The sequence below is a fragment of the Podarcis cretensis genome, assembly GCF_951804945.1.
Source record: "Podarcis cretensis genome assembly, chromosome: 10".
Lineage (NCBI taxonomy): Eukaryota > Metazoa > Chordata > Lepidosauria > Squamata > Lacertidae > Podarcis > Podarcis cretensis.
Window position 1 is genome coordinate 25,499,622 of NC_137179.1, and position 20,656 is coordinate 25,520,277.

A 20,656-nucleotide genomic window follows, 5' to 3' on the forward strand; every position below is an offset into this window, starting at 1 on the left:
AACCTCTTTTTAGGATTGAAGTTTTTGAGCTTTTTAATGATTTTGCCCCAAACTTGTTGAGCTTTTCTTTAGGATTGATGTTGTTGAGGTATTTTTAGGATTTTACCTCAGGAAATAAACTGCCACAGGGGCCGGATTAAACCGACCAGCGGGCTGGATTAGGCCCCTGAAACAGACTTTGGACTGGTTTAGAGGTTGCTAGTGCTGCCACACACACGTCCCCTGGCAATTACTGCTTACCTTACCAGCATACACAAATCTTGAGCCCCAAACAAATTAAAGTAGCACACATACACTAAATGGATAGTGATATATTAAAAACAGAAGAAATTTTATTTGTATTTTTCTCAGAAGCTATGTGGGTTTGGGTCCAAAAACTTTAAAATTCCATAGCTTCTTCAAACATTAAAATATTTTTCATCAGACCATAATTCCACATAAAGGTAGCTCAACCAGAATTAATCTTAATTGCTTCTAGATCTATATCCCCAAATAAAAGGATTCTGAGTTATCACCAACTGCTTTTTAAAACAAAATGAATAGGAGTGCTATCTACAGTACTACAGACAATGTACCATTCTGATTAATGCTAATACAGACTAAGGGGAACAAGGGAACCTAGAGGACAGTCCAATTTTCCTTCACAATTCTGAAATATTATTTTATGTGCTAGCCTTGCAATTCCAGCAGCAAAGCAGTCCGGTCATAATTATGCAAAAGCTTTTAATGCTTTTAATGTGTGGGGAAAGTTATTCATGTAAGGTTTCAATTAGAAAGCCAAACAGCTGCCAGCATCTTGAACTTCTTTGAAGATGAGGGTACTCAGCGAGCAACTAGGCCTATGAACTTTTTTTTGGCTATATCAATAAAAGTCAGCATGTGAAAACCAGGGTCTCGTACATAACTTTCACTGCCTAATTTGCATATCCACATTTGAAATAAATCAACTAGATATAACTTGGATATCTGAAAAGGGATCCACCTTGTGCAAATTCCATTGATACTAATGGGAAGTGCAAAATGCCCATTCATCACAATTAAACTTGTATGGCCACATTTGTGGTTTGTGGAGGGGGGAGCGGTTGCACTGCTATGGTTTAAAAAGTTATTTGCTTCGTTTATAGAACACCCAAGGCAGCACATAAAGCCAGCCATAAACTGGGTAATCTTCCCACCAAACCCCCACATTCCAATTACATAAAAAGCGATAAGGCCTGCAAAGTTTGGGATATAACATATAATGCTGCAGAGCTGCATTACACAAATGAATTTCAGGACTGCAACCTGCCTGAAAGTTCCCGTACTACAATGGGAAAATGTGTTGGGGTTTTTTACAGATATTTTGAAACACAAAACCTGAAATGATGCAGACACGATGGAGCTATTCATTTCTTTATCAGCGTACCACAGGCACTAGTCAACAGGTACCTGTGATACTCACATAATCACATTCTAACAAAGCACTAATTGCATCACACAACTGACATACCAGGCATGGGCAATGACATTTTCTCAGACCAAACTATTCTGGTTTATTTCATTATCAGTTATGAAATTCCCCCCGTTTGAGTGCTGGGGAAATCTATTTCTTTAGACTAGCACTGTTCTGAACTGAAGATGCCTGAATCCTCCAGAATGTTAGAGTAGCAACCCCAATCATTTTCGCAGTAAGGGTATGATCCTATGATCCCTGCAAGGTTATTCCAGGAACTATAGGACATTGCAGACCTGAGCAGAGGAGGACCATCCTGAGACGCTTCCTCATTGCAGATGTAGAAACCTCCACAGCTGGTGCTCTGATAGGGGCAGGGAGGGATGGGACATGTTAGGGATGGATCTGGGATCTCTGGGATCCAAATTCCTTCCATCTCCTGACATTACTCACCCCGCCAACAATGGAGCGAAAATACACCAGCTCTGGAACTGGCGTGCTTATCTTCTCGCTGACCTCCTGTCCTTGCTGGTATAAACCCATCAGAAATTTCAAAGACCGTATCTGCCAGAGATTCTTAAAGACTAGATCTTCTTAAAGGCTAGAAACTTCTTAAAGAATAGATCTGCCAGAGATTTTCCCTCCCCTGCCTCCATAGGATTGCTCTATCCAATGAGAATTTGGAAAAAAAGCCCTGAACAATCTCACACGTTTTTACTCAGAAGAAAGTCCCACTGAGCACAGTGGGGCTTACCCCCAAAAGTAAGAGCATACAGGACTGCAGACTAAAATTCCAGCTGCCACTTGCTGGATGGAATTGTGTGGCCGAACTACTTGGCTGAATTTGTCCACAGTTTTTTTCTCTTCAACTATTTCTTAAAATAAAATAAAAAACACCCTTTCACCAATTCTCTCGCTTCAGGATCTATATTGCAGTTCCCCCATAATTACATATCAAAAGCCCCACTTTTTTCTTCTTAATTTCCAATACTTTACAATAAACTGCAAAAGACAAAATTGAACATTTTAAAACTGTGCCATTGAACCTTTTAAAATACAATCATTAATACAACATTAACGTTCCATGCATGATAGTACTGAGTTATCTCTGTTAGAAACTTCTTTCCCACTTTCAGCTGATTAAACAAGTTTTTGGAATAGAAGCCGCTTTATTCTGTCTCACCTGCGACTAAAAAGGAGTGTTGAATACCCTGTAGAATGTCTTGCTCAAACTTTTCTTTATTACATGCACAAATCATCTGTTTTACTTATTTAGCAAATGGTGTCTGATTCCAGAAGATTTAACTATAACTGTGAACCCATTATAAGTTGAAATGCAGTCAGGCTGTTCACTGAAAAGTAAATTTGTGATGAAGAGACACATCAGTGGTTAAGTCACATCTTTCTGCTACTAATTGCCCATAAACTATGTTTCTGGACTTTGTTTCTTGGTACAATACTGGCTGGCCTTTCTCTTTCTGTGGCCAGCAAGAAACAGCCACACTCCCCTGCAGTGTAAAAAATATTTAAAGCCTATTTTCACACTTCCACGTATTCCCCCCCCCCTTTAAAATTAAGGCGATTTGATATCAGTGCCACCTTTAAGTTACCATAATATCCGAATTCAACCACTGTTTTGAAGTCCTTCTTCAGATGAAATGGTAAGCCAAGTGGTTGTCTCCTGTTTGTCATCTTCATCTAATGGGATCAGCTAGTGTGCTTGTCTGCATTATTAGTCTCCTACATCTCCATCTCTATCACCAATGAGCCACAGAAAGTGAAAACTCATGGCAAGTAAGGCAGTTCCAAGAAGATCACCAAGAGCAGTAAGGTAAGGGATAGAAAAACTATCGGGATCTTTTCCTTTTTTCCAGAAGTGGTGAACCATCCAGTCAGCAATCCATAGCAATGTAAACACCTATGGCAAAATGAAAAAATATATAAATCATGTTGACATGATATCTATGGCAGCATCTGAAATCCACTATTTCTACTAACTTATTTGAATAGAAAGGTTGAGCTCATGGTTCTTTATATACTTTGCAAAGATTGCCTGTAGGCTAAAAAATAGACAAGATTAAGATTTAAATCAATTTGGACCTTCAGGAAATAAAGACTTATAACCCAAGCTGTTCCTGTATCAAAACACACAAAAGGTTTCCTGAGTCCAAAACAATTTAAAAAGCGGGCACGTCCACTGTGAGTTTTGGTATACAGACTCAATGTTTCAAATACCATTTTGAAAGCGTGCGTTTTCTTAAATATTATTTAAATAGCTAAAATGGAAAATTAGATGTTACAGTATTAGGCACACTGAAATAATTTAATACTTCTAAGAGAATCCCTACCTTTGATTTGTACTACAAAAGAATTTTTAAGATGTAACCATATGGTTTTCAAATTAGCAATTTTCTGTCCCTTTTTCCATTATGAAATATGTATAAGTTATTCAGATACATCTCCCTGCTGAAAAGGCGGCTCTGTAGCCTCAGCTAATTATGCATGTGCTAGGTAGGTGTGCTCCTCTCTGCAAACCAAACAAATATATTTGAAAGCACATGTTTTCTTTGGAAGAGATTGTCAGATTCTTTGAGGCAGCTCCTCTTTTACCAAAGCAGGCAGAGAGCGAGCCTAGGGACAGTGATGCCAGCCTTTCACATCCCCATCCCACAGAAACTGTCCATCTCTGGGCTCCAAGACATAAACGTGACCAATAATAATAATAATAATAATAATAATAATAATAATAATAATAATTTATTATTTATACCCTGCCCACTCTGGGCGGCTTCCAACAAAACACTATAATACAATAACCTATTAAACATTAAAAGCTTCCCTAAACAGGGCTGCCTTTAGATGTCTTCTAAAAGTTTGGTAGTTCTTTTTCACTTTGACATCTGATGGGAGGGCGTTCCACAGGGCAGGTGCCACTACTGAGAAGGCCCTCTGCCTGGTTCCCTGTAACTTGGCTTCTTGCAGTGAGGGAACCGCCAGAAGGCCCTCAGCGCTGGACCTCAGTGTCCGGGCAGAATGATGGAGGTGCAGACGCTCCTTCAGGTATACTGGACCGAGGCCGTTTAGGGCTTTAAAGGTCAGCACCAACACTTTGAATTGTGCTCAGAAACATACTGGGAGCCAGTGTAGGTCTTTCAAGACCGGTGTTATGTGGTCTCGGCAGCCGCTCCCAGTCACCAGTCTAGCTGCCGCATTCTGGATTACTTGCAGTTTCCGAGTCCCCTTCAAAGGTAGCTCCATGTAGAGTGCATTGCAGTAGTCCAAGCGGGAGATAACCAGAGCATGCACCACTCTGGCAAGACAGTCTGCGGGCAGGTAGGGTCTCAGCCTGCGTACCAGATGGAGCTGATAAACAGCTGCCTTGGACACAGAATTGACCTGTGCCTCCATGGACAGCTGTGAGTCCAGAATGACTCCCAGGCTGTGCACCTGGCCCTTCAGGGGCGCAGTTACCCAATTCAGGATCCACACCTGCCCGCCTCCTGTCCCCCCAAAACAGTACTTCTGTCTTGTCAGGATTCAACCTCAATCTGTTAGCCGCCATCCATCCTCCAACCGCCTCCAGACACACAGTATCCTGGAAGGTGACGTTACATGGGGAATTGTTATAATTTGGGTCTCTTATTTCAGCTGGCCAGCACCACAACATTAGCAAGGCGATCAAAGGCAAACCTGTCCCCCTCTGCCAAGACTGAAGTTGTGCAAGTTGTGGAGGACCAGAGTGGGTGGGAAAGAGTCTGGAAACAGATGTGACAAGTGGGAACATGCAGTGGCATTTGGGCAGAGATTGCATTACTTGAGGGGGGAAATAATTATTAGAAATTCTAATAAAGAGGAGTCTAAGCTAACTAAAGCATATACCATTGTGTCATTTATCTAAAAATGCTTTTGAAACTGAAGTTTCACATTCAAATATATTCCTGATTGCTCAGGACATTTGAGAAACAGCTATGTGGGGTATGAAAAGAGAAACACTGCAGGAAAGGTGATTGAAATGTTGCTTGTCCTTGGGTAGAAAAGGAAAGCAAACTTAAAGGAAAGCAAATATTTATACTACAACAAAATGTAGGTTTTTCTGCCTTCCTATTGTCATAAAGAACCAAAAGCCTTATAGGCCACATTTGAACATTACATTAAACCATGGTTTAGCATAATACAAACCACAATGAGCAGTGCCCCTTCCTCTCCCCTTCCCTTGCATGGCTTCCACTTCTGATTAACAGTGCTTTGTTGTGCTGTCCAGACTAACAAATAATATTAATATTAATACTGGCTAGTTTAAAACAAGGCAACATCAAAGCATGGTTTCTGAAGATGTCTGGTGTAAGTTAACCATAGTTAATGTTAACCACAGTTCTGGGTCCAGGCAATGTAGCAAACAGTGATGAATTAGAAGCAGAAGCAAAGTTTTGAACTCCTTTCAGCAACATGAAGGGTGGAGAGGTGGCGTGTGGGAGCCTGAGCTTGGCTGTGGCTTGTTCACACACACTACGGTTTAGCACAATATGTAAGGAGACAGCACAAATATACTTCCTTATATTTTCCAACCCCAAAACCCAATGAAGTGAGTCTGTGTGTATACAACTCACACTTCTGCCTTGCCTTAAGCTTCCATTTATAAGATATGCACCAATTTGGTACCAATATTAATAAGTAGTTCTAAATTTTTTGTTTTGACTGCAGTCATGCACAATTCTATTCCCTGGTGGGAAAAGAGAACTGGCACAATTACTAGCAGAAACCCACTGGAACTCTGCCCACTTCTGGTCTCCCTTATGTTCCGTGCTTTTCTATTCCTGTTATGAATATCAGTTTATCTCACGTAACATCTCCACTGCCTCTAAAACCAGTGATGCTGTGGTCTAATGTGGTTCATTCGTCCTTCACACTGAGTAACACTCTGGACCAATGATCCATTTATCTAGGTTTTCCCATTATTTCACTTTTCATCAAAAATATATCAGATCTGTACATCTCTATTCTAAAAACATGAACAAGAACCAGACCTGGGTTGCTGAGTAACTAATGTAGTCCAGAACTGGAATTAGATTTAAACTGCAGCTCAGTCTTAAGATTGAATCAGATAGTAGTTCATTAACATACAGTTAGTCCTCAGAAAGTGAGTTTAAACAGTGGATTTCTACACATTAAATCGGCTTTGCAAATGGTAAAATTGGTTCTCAAGACACAGTCAGTCAGACCATGCAGAGTTTGGGTTGCCATGTGGTCCAAACTGGGACTCATGGCTAAGTCCTCTTCTCCCTAACTAGGAATCCTAGGCAAGGTTTGCCAAATATCCTAGCTCAGCTGACTTGCAGAAAAATATTCAGGACATGAAGAGTTAGAGCTTATCCACACTTATCTTTTGCCCTGCTCTTTCCACGCACAGGTCCATGCTTAAAAGCTCTGTGTCCAAGCATTTCCCCCACAAAAACCTGCTCTTCGGTGCTCAATCTGAGCAAATGTCAATTCAGGTTTTCTGCAGACTGTCGTTTGCTCCAATCGAGCTTCAAAAAGTGGGTTTTCACAGGGAAAACTCTGGAGCAAAAAATAGGCTGCTTGGACACTGAGCTTTAATGTGCAGATGGTGCCTGGAAAGAGTGGAGGAAAAGTAAGTGTGGCCCTCACTTGTCAGGATACTAGAACAGTCTCATTAGGGCAATAAACATAGAGATAATAGGCTGTCTTTATATAGCTGAAGCAACAACGGTCAACACAAATGTGCTCTTATTATGCTTTTGTTAATTTTTCTTCTCAAAATGTATCACCATCTGCTTTTCGAATTTTGCTTTAAGCCAATTTAAGGGATAAATGTTCCCAAATGATATTTAACTGCCAGGGGTCTAAACAGAGTGTTGTTTTTAACAGAGAAGGGCTGGCAACTAATCTAATGAATTCTCTGACACACAAGAGAAGGAATATTCAAAACGTGCAGTTTAGCAGGGCAACAACAATTTTGATTCTTAGTGGATACAATCAATTTTATTTTACCCTGCCAAATTTATTGGGCAATAATGTCTAGAGTTTCCCATTACTTGTTTATTCCCAGAGCCCTTAACACAACTGTGTTCTGAGATTTGCCTCGGAGGTGTGAAAATTCCAGAGCGCTCTTTACTGGCTCAGCAGGAACCCGAAGTACAGAGGCTGCCTTTGAAAGTCACAAACCCTGAATCACAAAACTGACGGCTTCCTTACTCCAGTCTGGCCTTCAGTCTGATGATGGCTGACAAGTCTGAAAATGAAGCCTTTTTCTTTATACCCAGCTGAATATAGTTCAAGCAGGCTGTATTTTATTATTATTTTCTCTAAAAAAAAGTATCGTTCAATCATATATACAGCTGTCTCAGAGAAGTTTGTCCTTTTTATAAAGAATACATCAATCACTTGAACGTATAACGTTTTTTGAGAATAGTTTGTATTCCACTCCAGCATTGCAGATGGATCCAAGTTAATTCAACAAATAGGGACTTCAGCAGAACATATTGTTTAACCATGCCAAGAATATATGCCATATGAAGTAATAGATATTTTATGCCACCTAAATTATAGAAATCTTCAGGGTACCTCTGAACTCATCTTGTGATGCAAACACATTTTGTGAGGGAATCGTGCATTGTACCTGGGGCCGCAGTGTTCCGTTACTAAAATTGGTACAGTTGTTTTTTTGATATCGTGCCAAGTATCTAATATTCTTCTAAAATAGTCAGGCTCTTAGCCAGGAAAAAAAAATAGTTGCACATAAGTTCCACTGAAATCCACAGAAAATTTATTTTTCTGTTCAGGAATGTAGGAAGTTGCTTTATATGTAGGAAGCTGAGGACCTAGAATGTAAAGGTAAAAGGCAAAGGACCCCTGGACGGTTAAGTCCAGTCAAAGGCGACTATGGGTTTGCGGTACTCATCTCACTTTCAGGCTGAGGGAGCCGGCATTTGTCCATAGACAGCTTTCCAGGTCATGTGGCCAGCATGACTAAACCACTTCTGGTGCAATGGAACACCGTGATAGAAGCCAGAGCGCATGGAAACGCTGTTTACCTTCTCGCCGCAGTGGAACCTATTTATCTACTTGCACTGATGTGCTTTCCAACTGCTAGGTTGACAGAAGCTGGGACAGAGCAACAGGAGCTCACTCTGTTGTGGGGATTCGACCCGCCATCCTTCTGATCAGCAAGCCCAAGAGGCTCAGTGGTTTAGACCACAGCGCCACCTGCGTCCCAGACCTGGAATGTAGTACTCATTCCACAGTTTTACGAAATCCATGTTTTAGCATGGCAGCTTCTACACTTTGGAACTGCCTGCCTGTTTATATGAGGTAGGCATGTAAACTGTACTCTCTTGGGCAGGTACAAGACTAATGCCTGGAGGCTTCAATGGGCTAGATAAGGACCAGAAAATTGAGACTGAATCCTGATAACACATGAGTACTTTAAGGAGGCAGTTCTTTTGTCTGGGAACTGGGAAGATGATCTGTCCTTGACAGTCACACTTCCCTGAAGGAGCAGGTGTGTAGGCTGGGGGTACTCTGAGGTCCTGTTTCACCATTTGGGGCTCAGGTGGTTTCAGTGGTTAGGAAGCACCTATTTCTAAGTTTAGGTTGGTTTGCTGGCGACAACCTTCCTATTCAGACATAGTGACCACATTCTGCTAACCTCCTGCCTGGACTACTGCAATCTGCTCTACATGGAGCTATCCTTGGGAACAGTTCAGAACCTGGAGCTGCACATGTTGTGAGAGGTGTGGCGAGAAGAGATCACGTAACACAAGTCCTGTGCAACCTTGCATGGGCTGCTGATTCGCAAACAAACCTCATTCGAGGTGTGGACTTTAACACACAAAACCCTAAGCTGATCAAGACCCATCTTCTTGATGCAATGCCTCTCCCTTCAATTTCCAGTGGAGGCCCATCTCATGGTACCTTCAACAAACGTGGGTTCATTTGTGGCAATGGGGAAACAGGGCCTTCTCTGTGGTTTCCCCACATTGTGGAACTTCCTCCCTACAATGATAGGGCTGTCCCCCTCACTAGGTGACAGCTGAAAACACATCTGTTCATGAAGGATTTAGGGGAAGACTGTGAGTGGTGTGAATGTTTTTGACACTAAATTATTTTCACTGTTTTTTTTAATGATTGTAGTAGTGTTTAAATTAAGCATTTAAGGATTTTATTATGTGTGTTCCCCACCCTGGGATCCTATAGAATGTGGGCTAGTTTATAAATGTAAACAAAGAAACAAAGCGTTGGCCTTAACTGAGCCCTAATAGTGAACAGGGTCTGGAGGAATGTCTGGCTGGCTGGAACCCTGAACAGGAGCACTTCTGTTAGACAGTGTGGATGTAGGGAAACATTAGGTTGCAGGTTCCACTTGTTCCCTTTAATAGTAATGTGGGCAGTCCTGTGCCAACCAGTAGGATAGCAAACTAGGGTCAAACACTGATCAAAACAGTATTTTACTATATATAGAATAGAGAGTGGTGGGTTTGGCAGCTCTAAAACAGCTGCTTGGGGAAAGGACTTCTCTCAACACTTCTGCCCTCCAGTGTGATATCATAGGCCTTCAACTTGTTTACTATTTCAGAGTTACTTACAAAGACCAGAATGAGACAAGAGAAATTTATTGACTGCATTAATTCTACTGTTATTTTGTAACTGTGTCTGATAGGTTAGGTCAATTCACTAGGAAACAGTTTTTTAAAAGAAAAATGAACATATTAATGCCTACTTTCAAGTCTAGAAAGTCACACATTTTCCTTAATGAAGCAATTTTAACCTAACACAAAGAACAGGTTCAGAATGCTGCCATAATCATTACAACGGAAGGAAAATGCAAATACAGAACTGCAGAGGTTTGCCCTAAAATCAATTGAATGAATAATGAATTAGACAGGACAAAGCAATGCTATATCAAATCAACTCACATTGGGGGAAGTTCATAACTGATTGTTGCTTTGGGGCATATATTTATTCTGCCTTTCTGGAAAAATTAATTTCAATTTCAAACACAGAATGCTTTCAGCTTACTTGCTAAAATGCAGGTGGTGAAAGATACAGATTGTGGCCTCAATATGAAGATGAAAAAAACAAACAATAATGCTGTACTAATGGAGCTATGTTGGAAACCTTTATTGCTGAAGGTGTTGACATGCAACTCATTTGCTTGATAATTAAAATGAAAGTAATTTTCATAAGGTACTGAACAGGAGTAGGGTGGTGCTGCTGGTTAAACCACAGAGCCTAGGACTTGCCGATCAGAAGGTTGGCAGTTCGAATCCCCGTGACGGGGTGAGCTCCCGTTGCTCGGTCCTTGCTCCTGCCAACCTAGCAGTTCGAAAGCACGTCAAAGTGCAAGTAGATAAATAGGTACCTTTCTGGCGGGAAGGTAATCGGCGTTTCCGTGCGCCTACTCTTGTTCGCCAGAAGCGGCTTAGTCATGCTGGCCACATGACCCAGAAGCTGTTCGCCGGCTCCCTTGGCCAATAAAGTGAGATGAGCGCCGCAATCCCAGAGTTGGCCACGACTGGACCTAATGGTCAGGGGTCCCTTTACCTTTTTACTGAACAGGAGTGATTGGTGAGGAAGGGTATTGCCACATACCTGACCTCCTAGCAGCAGCATTACTACTTAGCGAGAGGGGCAGGGGCAAGGAAGCAGAGTCAGCACTGTGCGAGAACCAGATTGGTTCTGCCCATGCGTCCGCACAGCACTGACCTCCCTGCCAACCTTCCCATCCTGGGAAGGGGCAGTTACTCTGCTGCCGGAAGGCCAGGTGTGCCCACTGCCCCTCCTCACTGACCACTCCTGTTAGTCACATGTCTTACAAAAGTCATAGCACCTTCAAAATTGATAGTCTTACAAGTGATTGCCAAAGCGCTTAGGAGTGGTAGCCCAATATTTCCCTGAGAACATACATGGATAAACCAAGTAATATCTGTTGTTGAATTTCAAAATGATCCTCTCTGACTGGCCCTATAGGGGCTTAAGACTGGGAGGTGAGGTTTTTTCCCCAGAGGCCACAACTTTTAGAAGATGTTTAAGCAACCAAATTGTTTGTACAATGATTTCACTCCGGACTCTTGGACTATAACTGCTAGTGAGATTTCCCAGTCATGCTAGCTAAAAAAAGGGGGTGTATCGATGAGATTATATATGTGAGAAGAAGGTAGAAATAAAAAAAACCCTAATAATGAGGCTATTGTATTAAGTGTGTGTTTGTGTTCTAAGCTACAAGGAAGGAATCTAACTGAACCAAACAGGACTTAGGTCTGAGTAAACATGTATGAGATTGCCCTGCCAGACCTTGGAGAAAATCTAATTCAGTTAAATGGAACTTACTTCTGAGTAGACATGCTTCTGATGACTGCAAGACTTGCAGCCTAGTATATAACCTCAGCATGTTTCAGCAGACATACCACTCGGCTGTGCAGGCAGTTATTTAGGCACGCACACAAAATTAGGATTGGGGTGCAAATTAACCCTGAACTATACATATCATCTTAATAAATGAGTAATGAAACAAAGGACTCAAATGCCAAGCTATCCTCATCATTGCTACCAAGGTCTGCTGGTATAAGGGGCTGCCACAGCTGCCACAAAACAACATATATGAATAGTGAAAGATGGAGAGTTAAAAGAGCCATTCTGTGCACAGCTTACAGTTTTTCAGTGCCTGACTGGCAATGCAATGAGGTTTGTGAATGCTAGTACAGCTAATAAAACAATAATAACAGAGATGTCATTTTAAAAGACAGAAGACTGCTCTGTTAATAACAGAAAAAGAATGAAAAATAAAAAGAACTTGATGGAATATTTTCTTACAATATGATTCCTGCCATAATGCTACACAGATTCCTAATACAACCTAAGTAAGAAAGAATTGCAGTTCAGGTGCTAAATAATTCTAACAAAAAACATGTTTGTCTTGACCAAAAGATGCAAGTATCATAAAAAAGCAAAAGGAAGTAAGGCAGTTGGAGGTGTGGGGAGAAAACAATAGCTTAAGAATCCTTCAAATTAAAGGTGCAAAAGTTGATGTGCGCCATAGCAACTAATTACACCCCAGATGGATTAATAATGGAAAAGGGTATTGGCTTGTTCTGTCTAAAATGTTTGAAAACAAACTTTAAATGTAACAGTCTTTGGACATTAATAATAATATTTTCAGATATTTTTATCCTTACCTGTAAAAGGGCTGTGAACAAATATACCACTATGAAGATTGGAGTCAAGGACGTGTGACCACTCTTCATTAAATGAATAGTATATAAGAAAATTAAATGCCCAGGAATCACCAAGAGTAGAAGAACCTGGGCTGATTTATTATTTACTCCTGAAAATAAGAATAAATAATAACATGGTCAGCTTAGTGCTTTAGAAAAATCACGTTTTTGACAAGTACTGATAGGCATACAATATGTTAACCTTTCTTTGGTAGTAATACCATTAGGATTAGTTTTAACCAGGGGCCAGCAAGCTTTTTCAGCAGGGGGCCGGTCCACTGTCCCTCAGACCTTGTGGGGGGCCAGACTATATTTTGAAAAATAATAATGAAAGAATTCCTATGCCCCACAAATAACCCAAAGATGCATTTTAAATAAAAGCACACATTCTACTCATGTAAAAAACACCAAGCAGGCCCCACAAATCACCCAGAGATGCATTTTAAATAAAAGGGCACATTCTACTCATGTAAAAACATGCAGATTCCTGGACTGTCTGCAGGCCGAATTTAGAAGGCAATTGGGCCAGATCCGGCCCCTGGGCCTTAGTTTGCCTACCTATGGATTTAACCAATCAGCTCCTATAAGTTCCAGAAAACTATTAAAAATTATATATATATATATATATATATATATATATATATATATATGAAGCAAAATGTTAAAATTCTTGCTCCTCTATAATTAACTTCCTTCTAGCAAGCATCAGAATCTTACAATGCTTCTAAAAATACTAAGGGTGGCATTCAACCAAGCTTTACTGAGAATAAGCATATTAAAACTAACTTGATCATGTTCATTAATTTCAATGGTCTAAGGCTACAATCTTAACCCCATTTACCTGGGAATAAGCCCCAATAAATTCAATAGGACTTTCTTCTGAGAAGACATGGTTAGGACCACTCTTTTAAGTCTCCATGTGGTCAGAAAATTTCAGAGTTGCTGCTCAAACACAAAGAATGACTACATATGTATGTTATGGCTAACTTTTCAGTGATGGCATTATTAACCAGACCGGACCTGAAAAGGAGGAGGAGGAGGAGGAGGAGGAGGAGGAAATTCTGACTTCCTTAGGAACGTTGGCTCCACTGATGGCAAGTAATTTCATCCCTATCAAATACTAAGGTCTGAAAAGGTTCCAAAAATTCCTAATAAATGCTTTCTAGACAAACTTCTGAGACTAATTATCTCTTAAATCTCTAGCATTTCTTCATTTGGCAGCCGTCTAATTATGGGATTATGCATTAAAGGGAGATGCATAACACATACCTGTACCGCAATATGTCCGGCATGGATAATAGCAACCCTTGGCTTCTTCTGGTAATTCTCCAGGAACACTGTGTAAATGTAAATATGTAGAAATTCTGCTTGCTTGAATTGCCACTAGATTACCACCAATACCTATATAATACAGAGGGGGAAAATAAATTTAACTGTTTATTAATAATTAGGTAACAATGCAGCATAACAAATCTAGCATTAAAGATCCTGCTATCTCTATCTGACTGCTTTATGCCTGTCACACAGCAGGCAAGACATACATTCAAACAGCAGCCTCTCATTTCATGATGGTCAGCTCAGCTGAGGACTTACTTACTACAGTGGTACCTCGGGTTACATACGCTTCAGGTTACATATGCTTCGGGTTACATATGCTTCAGGTTACAGACTCCGCTAACCCAGAAATAGTACCTCGGGTTAAGAACTTTGCTTCAGGATGAGAACAGAAATTGGGCTCCAGCGGCACAGCGGCAGCAGGAGGCCCCATTAGCTAAAGTGGTGCTTCAGGTTAAGAACAGTTTCAGGTTAAGAACGGACCTCTGGAACGAATTAAGTACTTAACTCGAGGTACCACTGTACTGCTAATGGAGCTACATGGAAAAAAGAGGGGTGCAATGCCAACTGAGGCAGTTTAAAATCTGATGCGCCTTACAGAACAGGCCTTACACTAGTAAGTGTCAAAAGCAAGAGATCAAGAGCCTATATAATGTGAACTTCAAATCATCTATGATGAAGGACCAGGTGCGCAGCCTGGGAGTCATTTTGGACTCACAGCTGTCCATGGAGGCGCAGGTCAATTCTGTATCCAGGGCAGCTGTCTACCAACTCCACCTGGTATGCAGCTGAGACCCTACCTGCCCGCGGACTGTCTCGCCAGAGTGGTGCATGCTCTAGTTATCTCCCGCTTGGGATACTGCAATGCACTCTACGTGGGGCTACCTTTGAAGGTGACTCGGAAACTACAACTAATCCAGAACGCGGCAGCTAGACTGGTGACTGGGGGCGGCCGCCGAGACCACATAACACCGGTCTTGAAAGACCTACATTGGGTCCCAGTACGTTTCCGAGCACAATTCAAAGTGCTGGTGTTGACCTTTAAAGCCCTAAACAGCCTCAGTCCAGTATACCTGAAGGAGCGTCTCCACCCCCATTGTTCTGCCCGGACGCTGAGGTCCAGCGCCGAGGGCCTTCTGGTGGTTCCCTCATTGCGAGAAGCAAAACTACAGGGAACCAGGCAGAGGGCCTTCTTGGTAGTGGCGCCCGCCCTGGGGAACGTCCTCCCATCAGATGTCAAAGCGATAAACAACTACCTGACATTCAGAAGACATCTTAAGGCAGCCCTGTTTAGGGAAGTTTTAAATGTGTGATATTTTAGTGCTTTTTGGTTTCTTTGGAGCCGCCCAGAGTGGCTGGGGAAACCCAGCCAGATGGGCGGGGTACAAATAATAATAATAATAATAATAATAATAATAATAATTTGTAAGTAGTTTTAGGCATATTTCTCTCATTCTCATCTAAGCACTTGGAAAAAGGACACCGTTGCTAACCAGCTATATGTGCAATTAATGTCTGTGTTGGCACATATTAACCACTTCCTCCCAGTCAAGTAACAAGGAGGCAATCATTACCTTTCTTTTTACTTTTTGTTCAATGGCTCTCAAACCATTCAATCCAAAGGAGTACAGAAGTGTAAGCACTACCATTCCATAACACAAATGCAATTGTTTCAACATATCATGTGAAAGTGATAAGGCTTTGGAAAATGACTCAAGACTCCTAAGTTCCATTTATGTAACACATTCTAGAATCATATTGTGCTTGTAGGAGTGAGTCCTCTGCAACGGAGGGGCTGAGCAGGTGGTGGTTCAGACCACTCAGTTACTCTGGGGAATAAAGCAATTTGCACTCTCGGATTCTGTCGGTGAAAGCCTTGCAGAGGGGATGGGGTGGCTAAGGGTTGAGGAGAAAGAAGAGCTGAGGAACAGAGAGCCCTGAGGCAAGGGGATTGGAGAAAGGATGCAAAGCAGGCAATAATAATAATAATAATAATAATAATAATAATAATAATAATATATTTATACCCTGCCCATCTGGCTGGGTTTCCCCAGCCACTCTGGGCAGCTTCCAACAAAAGATTTAAAATACATTAAAACATCAGTCATTAAAACTTCCCTAAACAGGGCTGCCTTCAGATGTCTTCCAAACGTCATACAGTTGTTTATTTCTTTGACATCTGATGGGAGGGCGTTCCACAGGGCAGGCGCCACTACCAAGAAGGCCCTCTGCCTGGTTCCCTGTAGTTTTGCTTCTCGCAATGAGGGAACCACCAGAAGGCCCTCGGCGCTGGACCTCAGCGTCCGGGCAGAACAATGGGGGTGGAGACGCTCCTTCAGGTATACTGGACCGAGGCTGTTTAGGGCTTTAAAGGTCAACACCAGCACTTTGAATTGTGCTCGGAAATTCCCTGTAACTTGGCTTCTCGCAGTGAGGGAACCGTCAGAAGGCCCTCAGCGCTGGACCTGAGTGTCCGAGCTGAACAGTGGGGGTGGAGACGCTTCTTCAGGTATACTGGGCTGAGGCCGTTTAGGGCTTTAAAGGTCGGCACCAACACTTTGAATTGTGCTTGGAAACCTACTGGGAGCCAATGTAGGTCTTTCAAGACTGGTGTTATGTGGTCTTGGTGGCTGCTCCCAGTCACCAGTCTAGCTGCCGCATTTGGAGATACTTACAGTAAGGAGGAGAGGAAAGTACTATTGGAGACATGGAACCGGAGTAGTAAAGGGCTACTCAGGGAGAGGGTGCTTAAGAGGAGGAGGAACAGGAACAGCTGTATTCTAGAAAGACCAGTCAATAGACAAGATGGCTTTCAAAAAAGCAGGAGAAAGCTGGTAGTAGGCTAGAAAGAAGGGCAGCAGACATAAAGAAAAGAGGACCCAAGGGGAAAACATAACTAAGACAACACAGAAGCCTAGAGAGAGGATGGGCTGTGCTGTGTCAGCTCAAGGTTTGGGAGGGTCCTTGGGCAAGACATCTCCATGGGCCCCTCTACCTTAGGACTTATCCACTCTTCCCTTTTGCACTGTTCCTCTGTGTCTGAGTGTGGGGTTTGGTTGGTTCCCCCCCCCCCAAAGCTTACCCTGTGAAAACCTATTCCTTAGCACTCAATCAGAGCAAATGCCAATTTGGGTTTTCCACGGACTGCTGTTTGCTCTGATTGAGCTTTAAAGAGCAGGTTTTCACGGGGGGGGGGGCTCAGATTCAGAGCTTTGCAGTTTGGATGGTTCCTAGAAAGAGCATAGGAAAGGTAAGTGTAGATAGGCCCTTAGTGACTCTACCTCCTTGCAGCAGCAGGCCCAGGATCTGGAGTGTGGACCCTCAGCAAATACTTGACCACGGTGACCCTTGGCCAGGCCTATGCAGAGTTCGCATGTGGACAGGTGGGAGGTGGACAGGCCAAAAAGCCCATGAGAGCCCTGTCTAGCTCTCAACAGTGGATTTCTGCCCTTTGTGTCACTCCAGCCTTGTGATTTGGCAATGATCAAGAAGTGGTGAGTTAATACAGGAGCTGAATTTCACTTTCTCTCTTGGTGCAGGCTTACAGAAAAACCTTAAAGCCCTTAAAACCAGTCGTAGGGATTTCTTACAAGTTCTTGAATGGTGTGCAGCTCACTGTGATGTTAGAGACATGCCGTGTGCCTCCTATTTTCTTTATTGCAACCATCAGGGGCTCTGGAGTTGATTGGAATGGTGAGGCAGGAGGAGAAGGTGCTTAACTCTTTTCTCTCAGGCCATTTCCCCCAACAAAATTGCCTCAGCCAACTGCTCTTCTTCCTGTGAGGAAAAAGATACATGGATCTGGTGCCCCCCTCCCCCATAGTACCAAGGGAGAAAAAGCAGTTAAAAAAAGGCAATTTTGATCACAGAAGTAGCCTGAGAGGAAAGATTTAAGTCCCCGCAAACTACTGTTCTGATTAAATTTGAAGCCCCCATGCAGCTACAGTAAAGTTTAAATTATAAACAAAAACTGTGAGAATGCACATTAAAAAAAACTGTTCTTTGCCCAGCAGATTCCTTGGTGGCATACCAGTTCTTAAAAAAACAAAACAAAAAAATATATAATATCCTTAATACAACAACATAAGCACAAGGCAATGAACTACAAAACTATTAAGGAAAATGGGGTCATGTCTAGTCTGACCCTTATTAGTAAGTCAAAAAATAGAAACCATTGCCTTTTGCCATTGGTGTACAGCATGCTCTCAAATCTTGTTATTAGTTCTTAAAGGACTTGTGTGTTACAAGTTTAAAACTATTCTATATTATTTTGAACTTTTAATTTGATCTTGTTTCCTTCAAGAAGTAAGGATTTCTTGGGGGTTTTTTGTTTTGTTTTTACATAATGGACAATTTGTTTTAGCTTCTAATAGCTTCTCTGCTAACATGCCTGTTGAATTACCTGACTTGTTCAACAGACTAATTACCTCAAGAAGAGTAGTAGAAAGCTATTAAATATGTACATGTGGTAGAGATTAGCTTGTGAACACAACAGCTTGTCCATATACCAAATTATTAGCACAAATCTTTTGCAACTGAATGACCTCTTTTAAACAGGTTTGGCTATAGAAACTCAAAAACTGACCATATGAAGGGGGGGAAAGCTTCTGAATACAGGCATAAAGACTTCCCACCGGGGTGGAAAACCTGTGGCCCTCCAGATGTTGGCTGCCACCTCTCATCAGCCTCCACACAACGTGGGTAGAGTCCAGCAGCATTCAGAGGGCAGTTAGTTTCCCAGCCTTGCTTTGCACAGCCCTCAGTGCTCAAAGCACACATTATTCCTATTGAGGTGTACCCCGATATTATAAGGAATGATTTTGCAAGTCCATGGGACTGAGTAGACCTGTATACCATTGCCCTGCTGATTTCTTAACATTCACATGTAAAAACTATGAACTGCAATTCCAGTTTAATGTCGTTTTTCTCTTTAACCGAGCTCATCACAGCTGTGCCTGCAATGCGTAACAACGTCAGCTTAAGGGTGGTTGGCAAAAACAAGTGAAGGTGCCTAATGCTCAAAATCTCAAGTAGTTCCTCTTTGCCAAAGATGTTCATAAAGAACCAGTAGCCTAAAGTCTGTCAAAATTCCCCACCTAATGTATTATTTCTTTAAAGACATACTTATTTATTCCTTTACAGTGGTACCTTGGGTACCACTTAACTTAATTCGTTCTGGAAGTCCGTTCTTAACCGGAAACTGTTCTTAACCTGAGGTACCACTTTAGCTAATGGGGCCTACCGCCACACAATTTCTGTTCTCATCCTGAAGCCAAGTTCTTAACCAGAGGTACTATTTCTGAGTTAGCGGAGCCTGTAACTCGAAGCGTCTGTAACCTGAAGCCTCTGTAACCCGAGGTGCCACTGTAATTGTTATTTCGATTTCTAACCCACCCTTCAACAATTCATGATCCCAGGGCATTCTTATTCTTATTACTGCTATTACAAGACAGGAAAATGGATATGAAGACATTAAAACATCAGATAGGAGCCACAGATTGCTGCACAAAAGCACGGCGCAACAATTCTGGACACAGCAACTGGCAGCAAATAGTACATAATAATAGAACAGTTTAAGTATTTTGGGAAGCCGGAGGGTACCAGCCCTTTGACATCTCAAAGGCAAAAATAATTTGTGATGATACTTTTCTGCTTGAAACATGGTGTTCCTCTGCAGCACCAGAACCATTTTCAGCTTAAGGTCCGGATTCAATGTGGCTAACCTTTCAGGAGCCACATTCTGATGGAAGGCAGGACGAGAGGAAGGAGGAGGCAGAGGTAACAGCGGGCAGGGACAAAACAACTGTTCATTTCTTAAAATGCGTTTTACAGTGGTACCTCGGGTTAAGTACTTAATTCGTTCCGGAGGTCTGTACTTAACCTGAAACTGTTCTTAACCTGAAGCACCACTTTAGCTAATGGGGGCCTCCTGCTGCCGCCGCGCCACCGGAGCACGATTTCTGTTCTCATCCTGAAGCAAAGTTCTTAACCTGAAGCACTATTTCTGGGTTAGCAGAGTCTCTAACCTGAAGCTTATGTAACCTGGGGTACTACTGTTACATACATTTTGCATATTGTACATTCTAGTCCTTCTCAATCTTAGTGAGACTTGTATGAAATATATATATGTTAAGATTTTAATTCTAACCCTAGAAAGTCACAGAAGGTAGAAGGGCACACTGAAGTTATTGAATGGCGGTGTTAAATGATTGGCATTTTGAGGGGCCTGGCAGGCCAAATTGGAGCCATGGGCTGAAAGTTTCCCACTGATGCCATATAGGTTGACCCTATGCATATTTTCTCAAAAGTAATGTGGTTGGAATGCACCTGAGAAGTGACATTCTGTGACACTGCTCTTATGTCCTAGATCAGACTATTAGAGGAGTCCTTAGTGAAAAGAAAAATAACTGTGTTTGTTTAAATTACTTTGGTTCTCCACCTCAAAATATGACATATCCCAACAATACTGTAGCTAGTTGTCTCTAAGTGAGGGGGGACGAGCTGTCACAGTAAGTCTTTTAAGATGTTTTTAAAGTCTATAGCAGGAAAACTCTGTGGTGCCAAACATGTGATTTTTGTGTGAGAGGCTTGAGATGGTTGGCATTTTTCTTAAAACCACAGTTCCTGCGCTATGCACATGGGCAAGAAATTCAAGTTT

General features: G+C 41.9%; 1 protein-coding gene across 2 annotated transcripts in view; it reads right to left on the reverse strand.

Annotated features, from left to right (window-relative positions):
• Window positions 1-304: 304 nt before the first annotated feature.
• SLC41A2 (solute carrier family 41 member 2) overlaps window positions 305-20,656 on the reverse strand; it is a 51,503-nt gene continuing 31,151 nt past the window's right edge. For both annotated transcript variants that reach the window (XM_079992671.1, XM_079992672.1), the window contains 3 exons: window positions 13,933-14,064; window positions 12,625-12,773; window positions 305-3,350 (listed from right to left, as the gene is read on the reverse strand). In XM_079992671.1, the coding sequence (XP_079848797.1) occupies window positions 3,165-3,350; window positions 12,625-12,773; window positions 13,933-14,064 (467 nt within the window). In that variant the 3' untranslated portion in view covers window positions 305-3,164. The remainder of the gene's footprint in view (window positions 3,351-12,624; window positions 12,774-13,932; window positions 14,065-20,656) is intronic.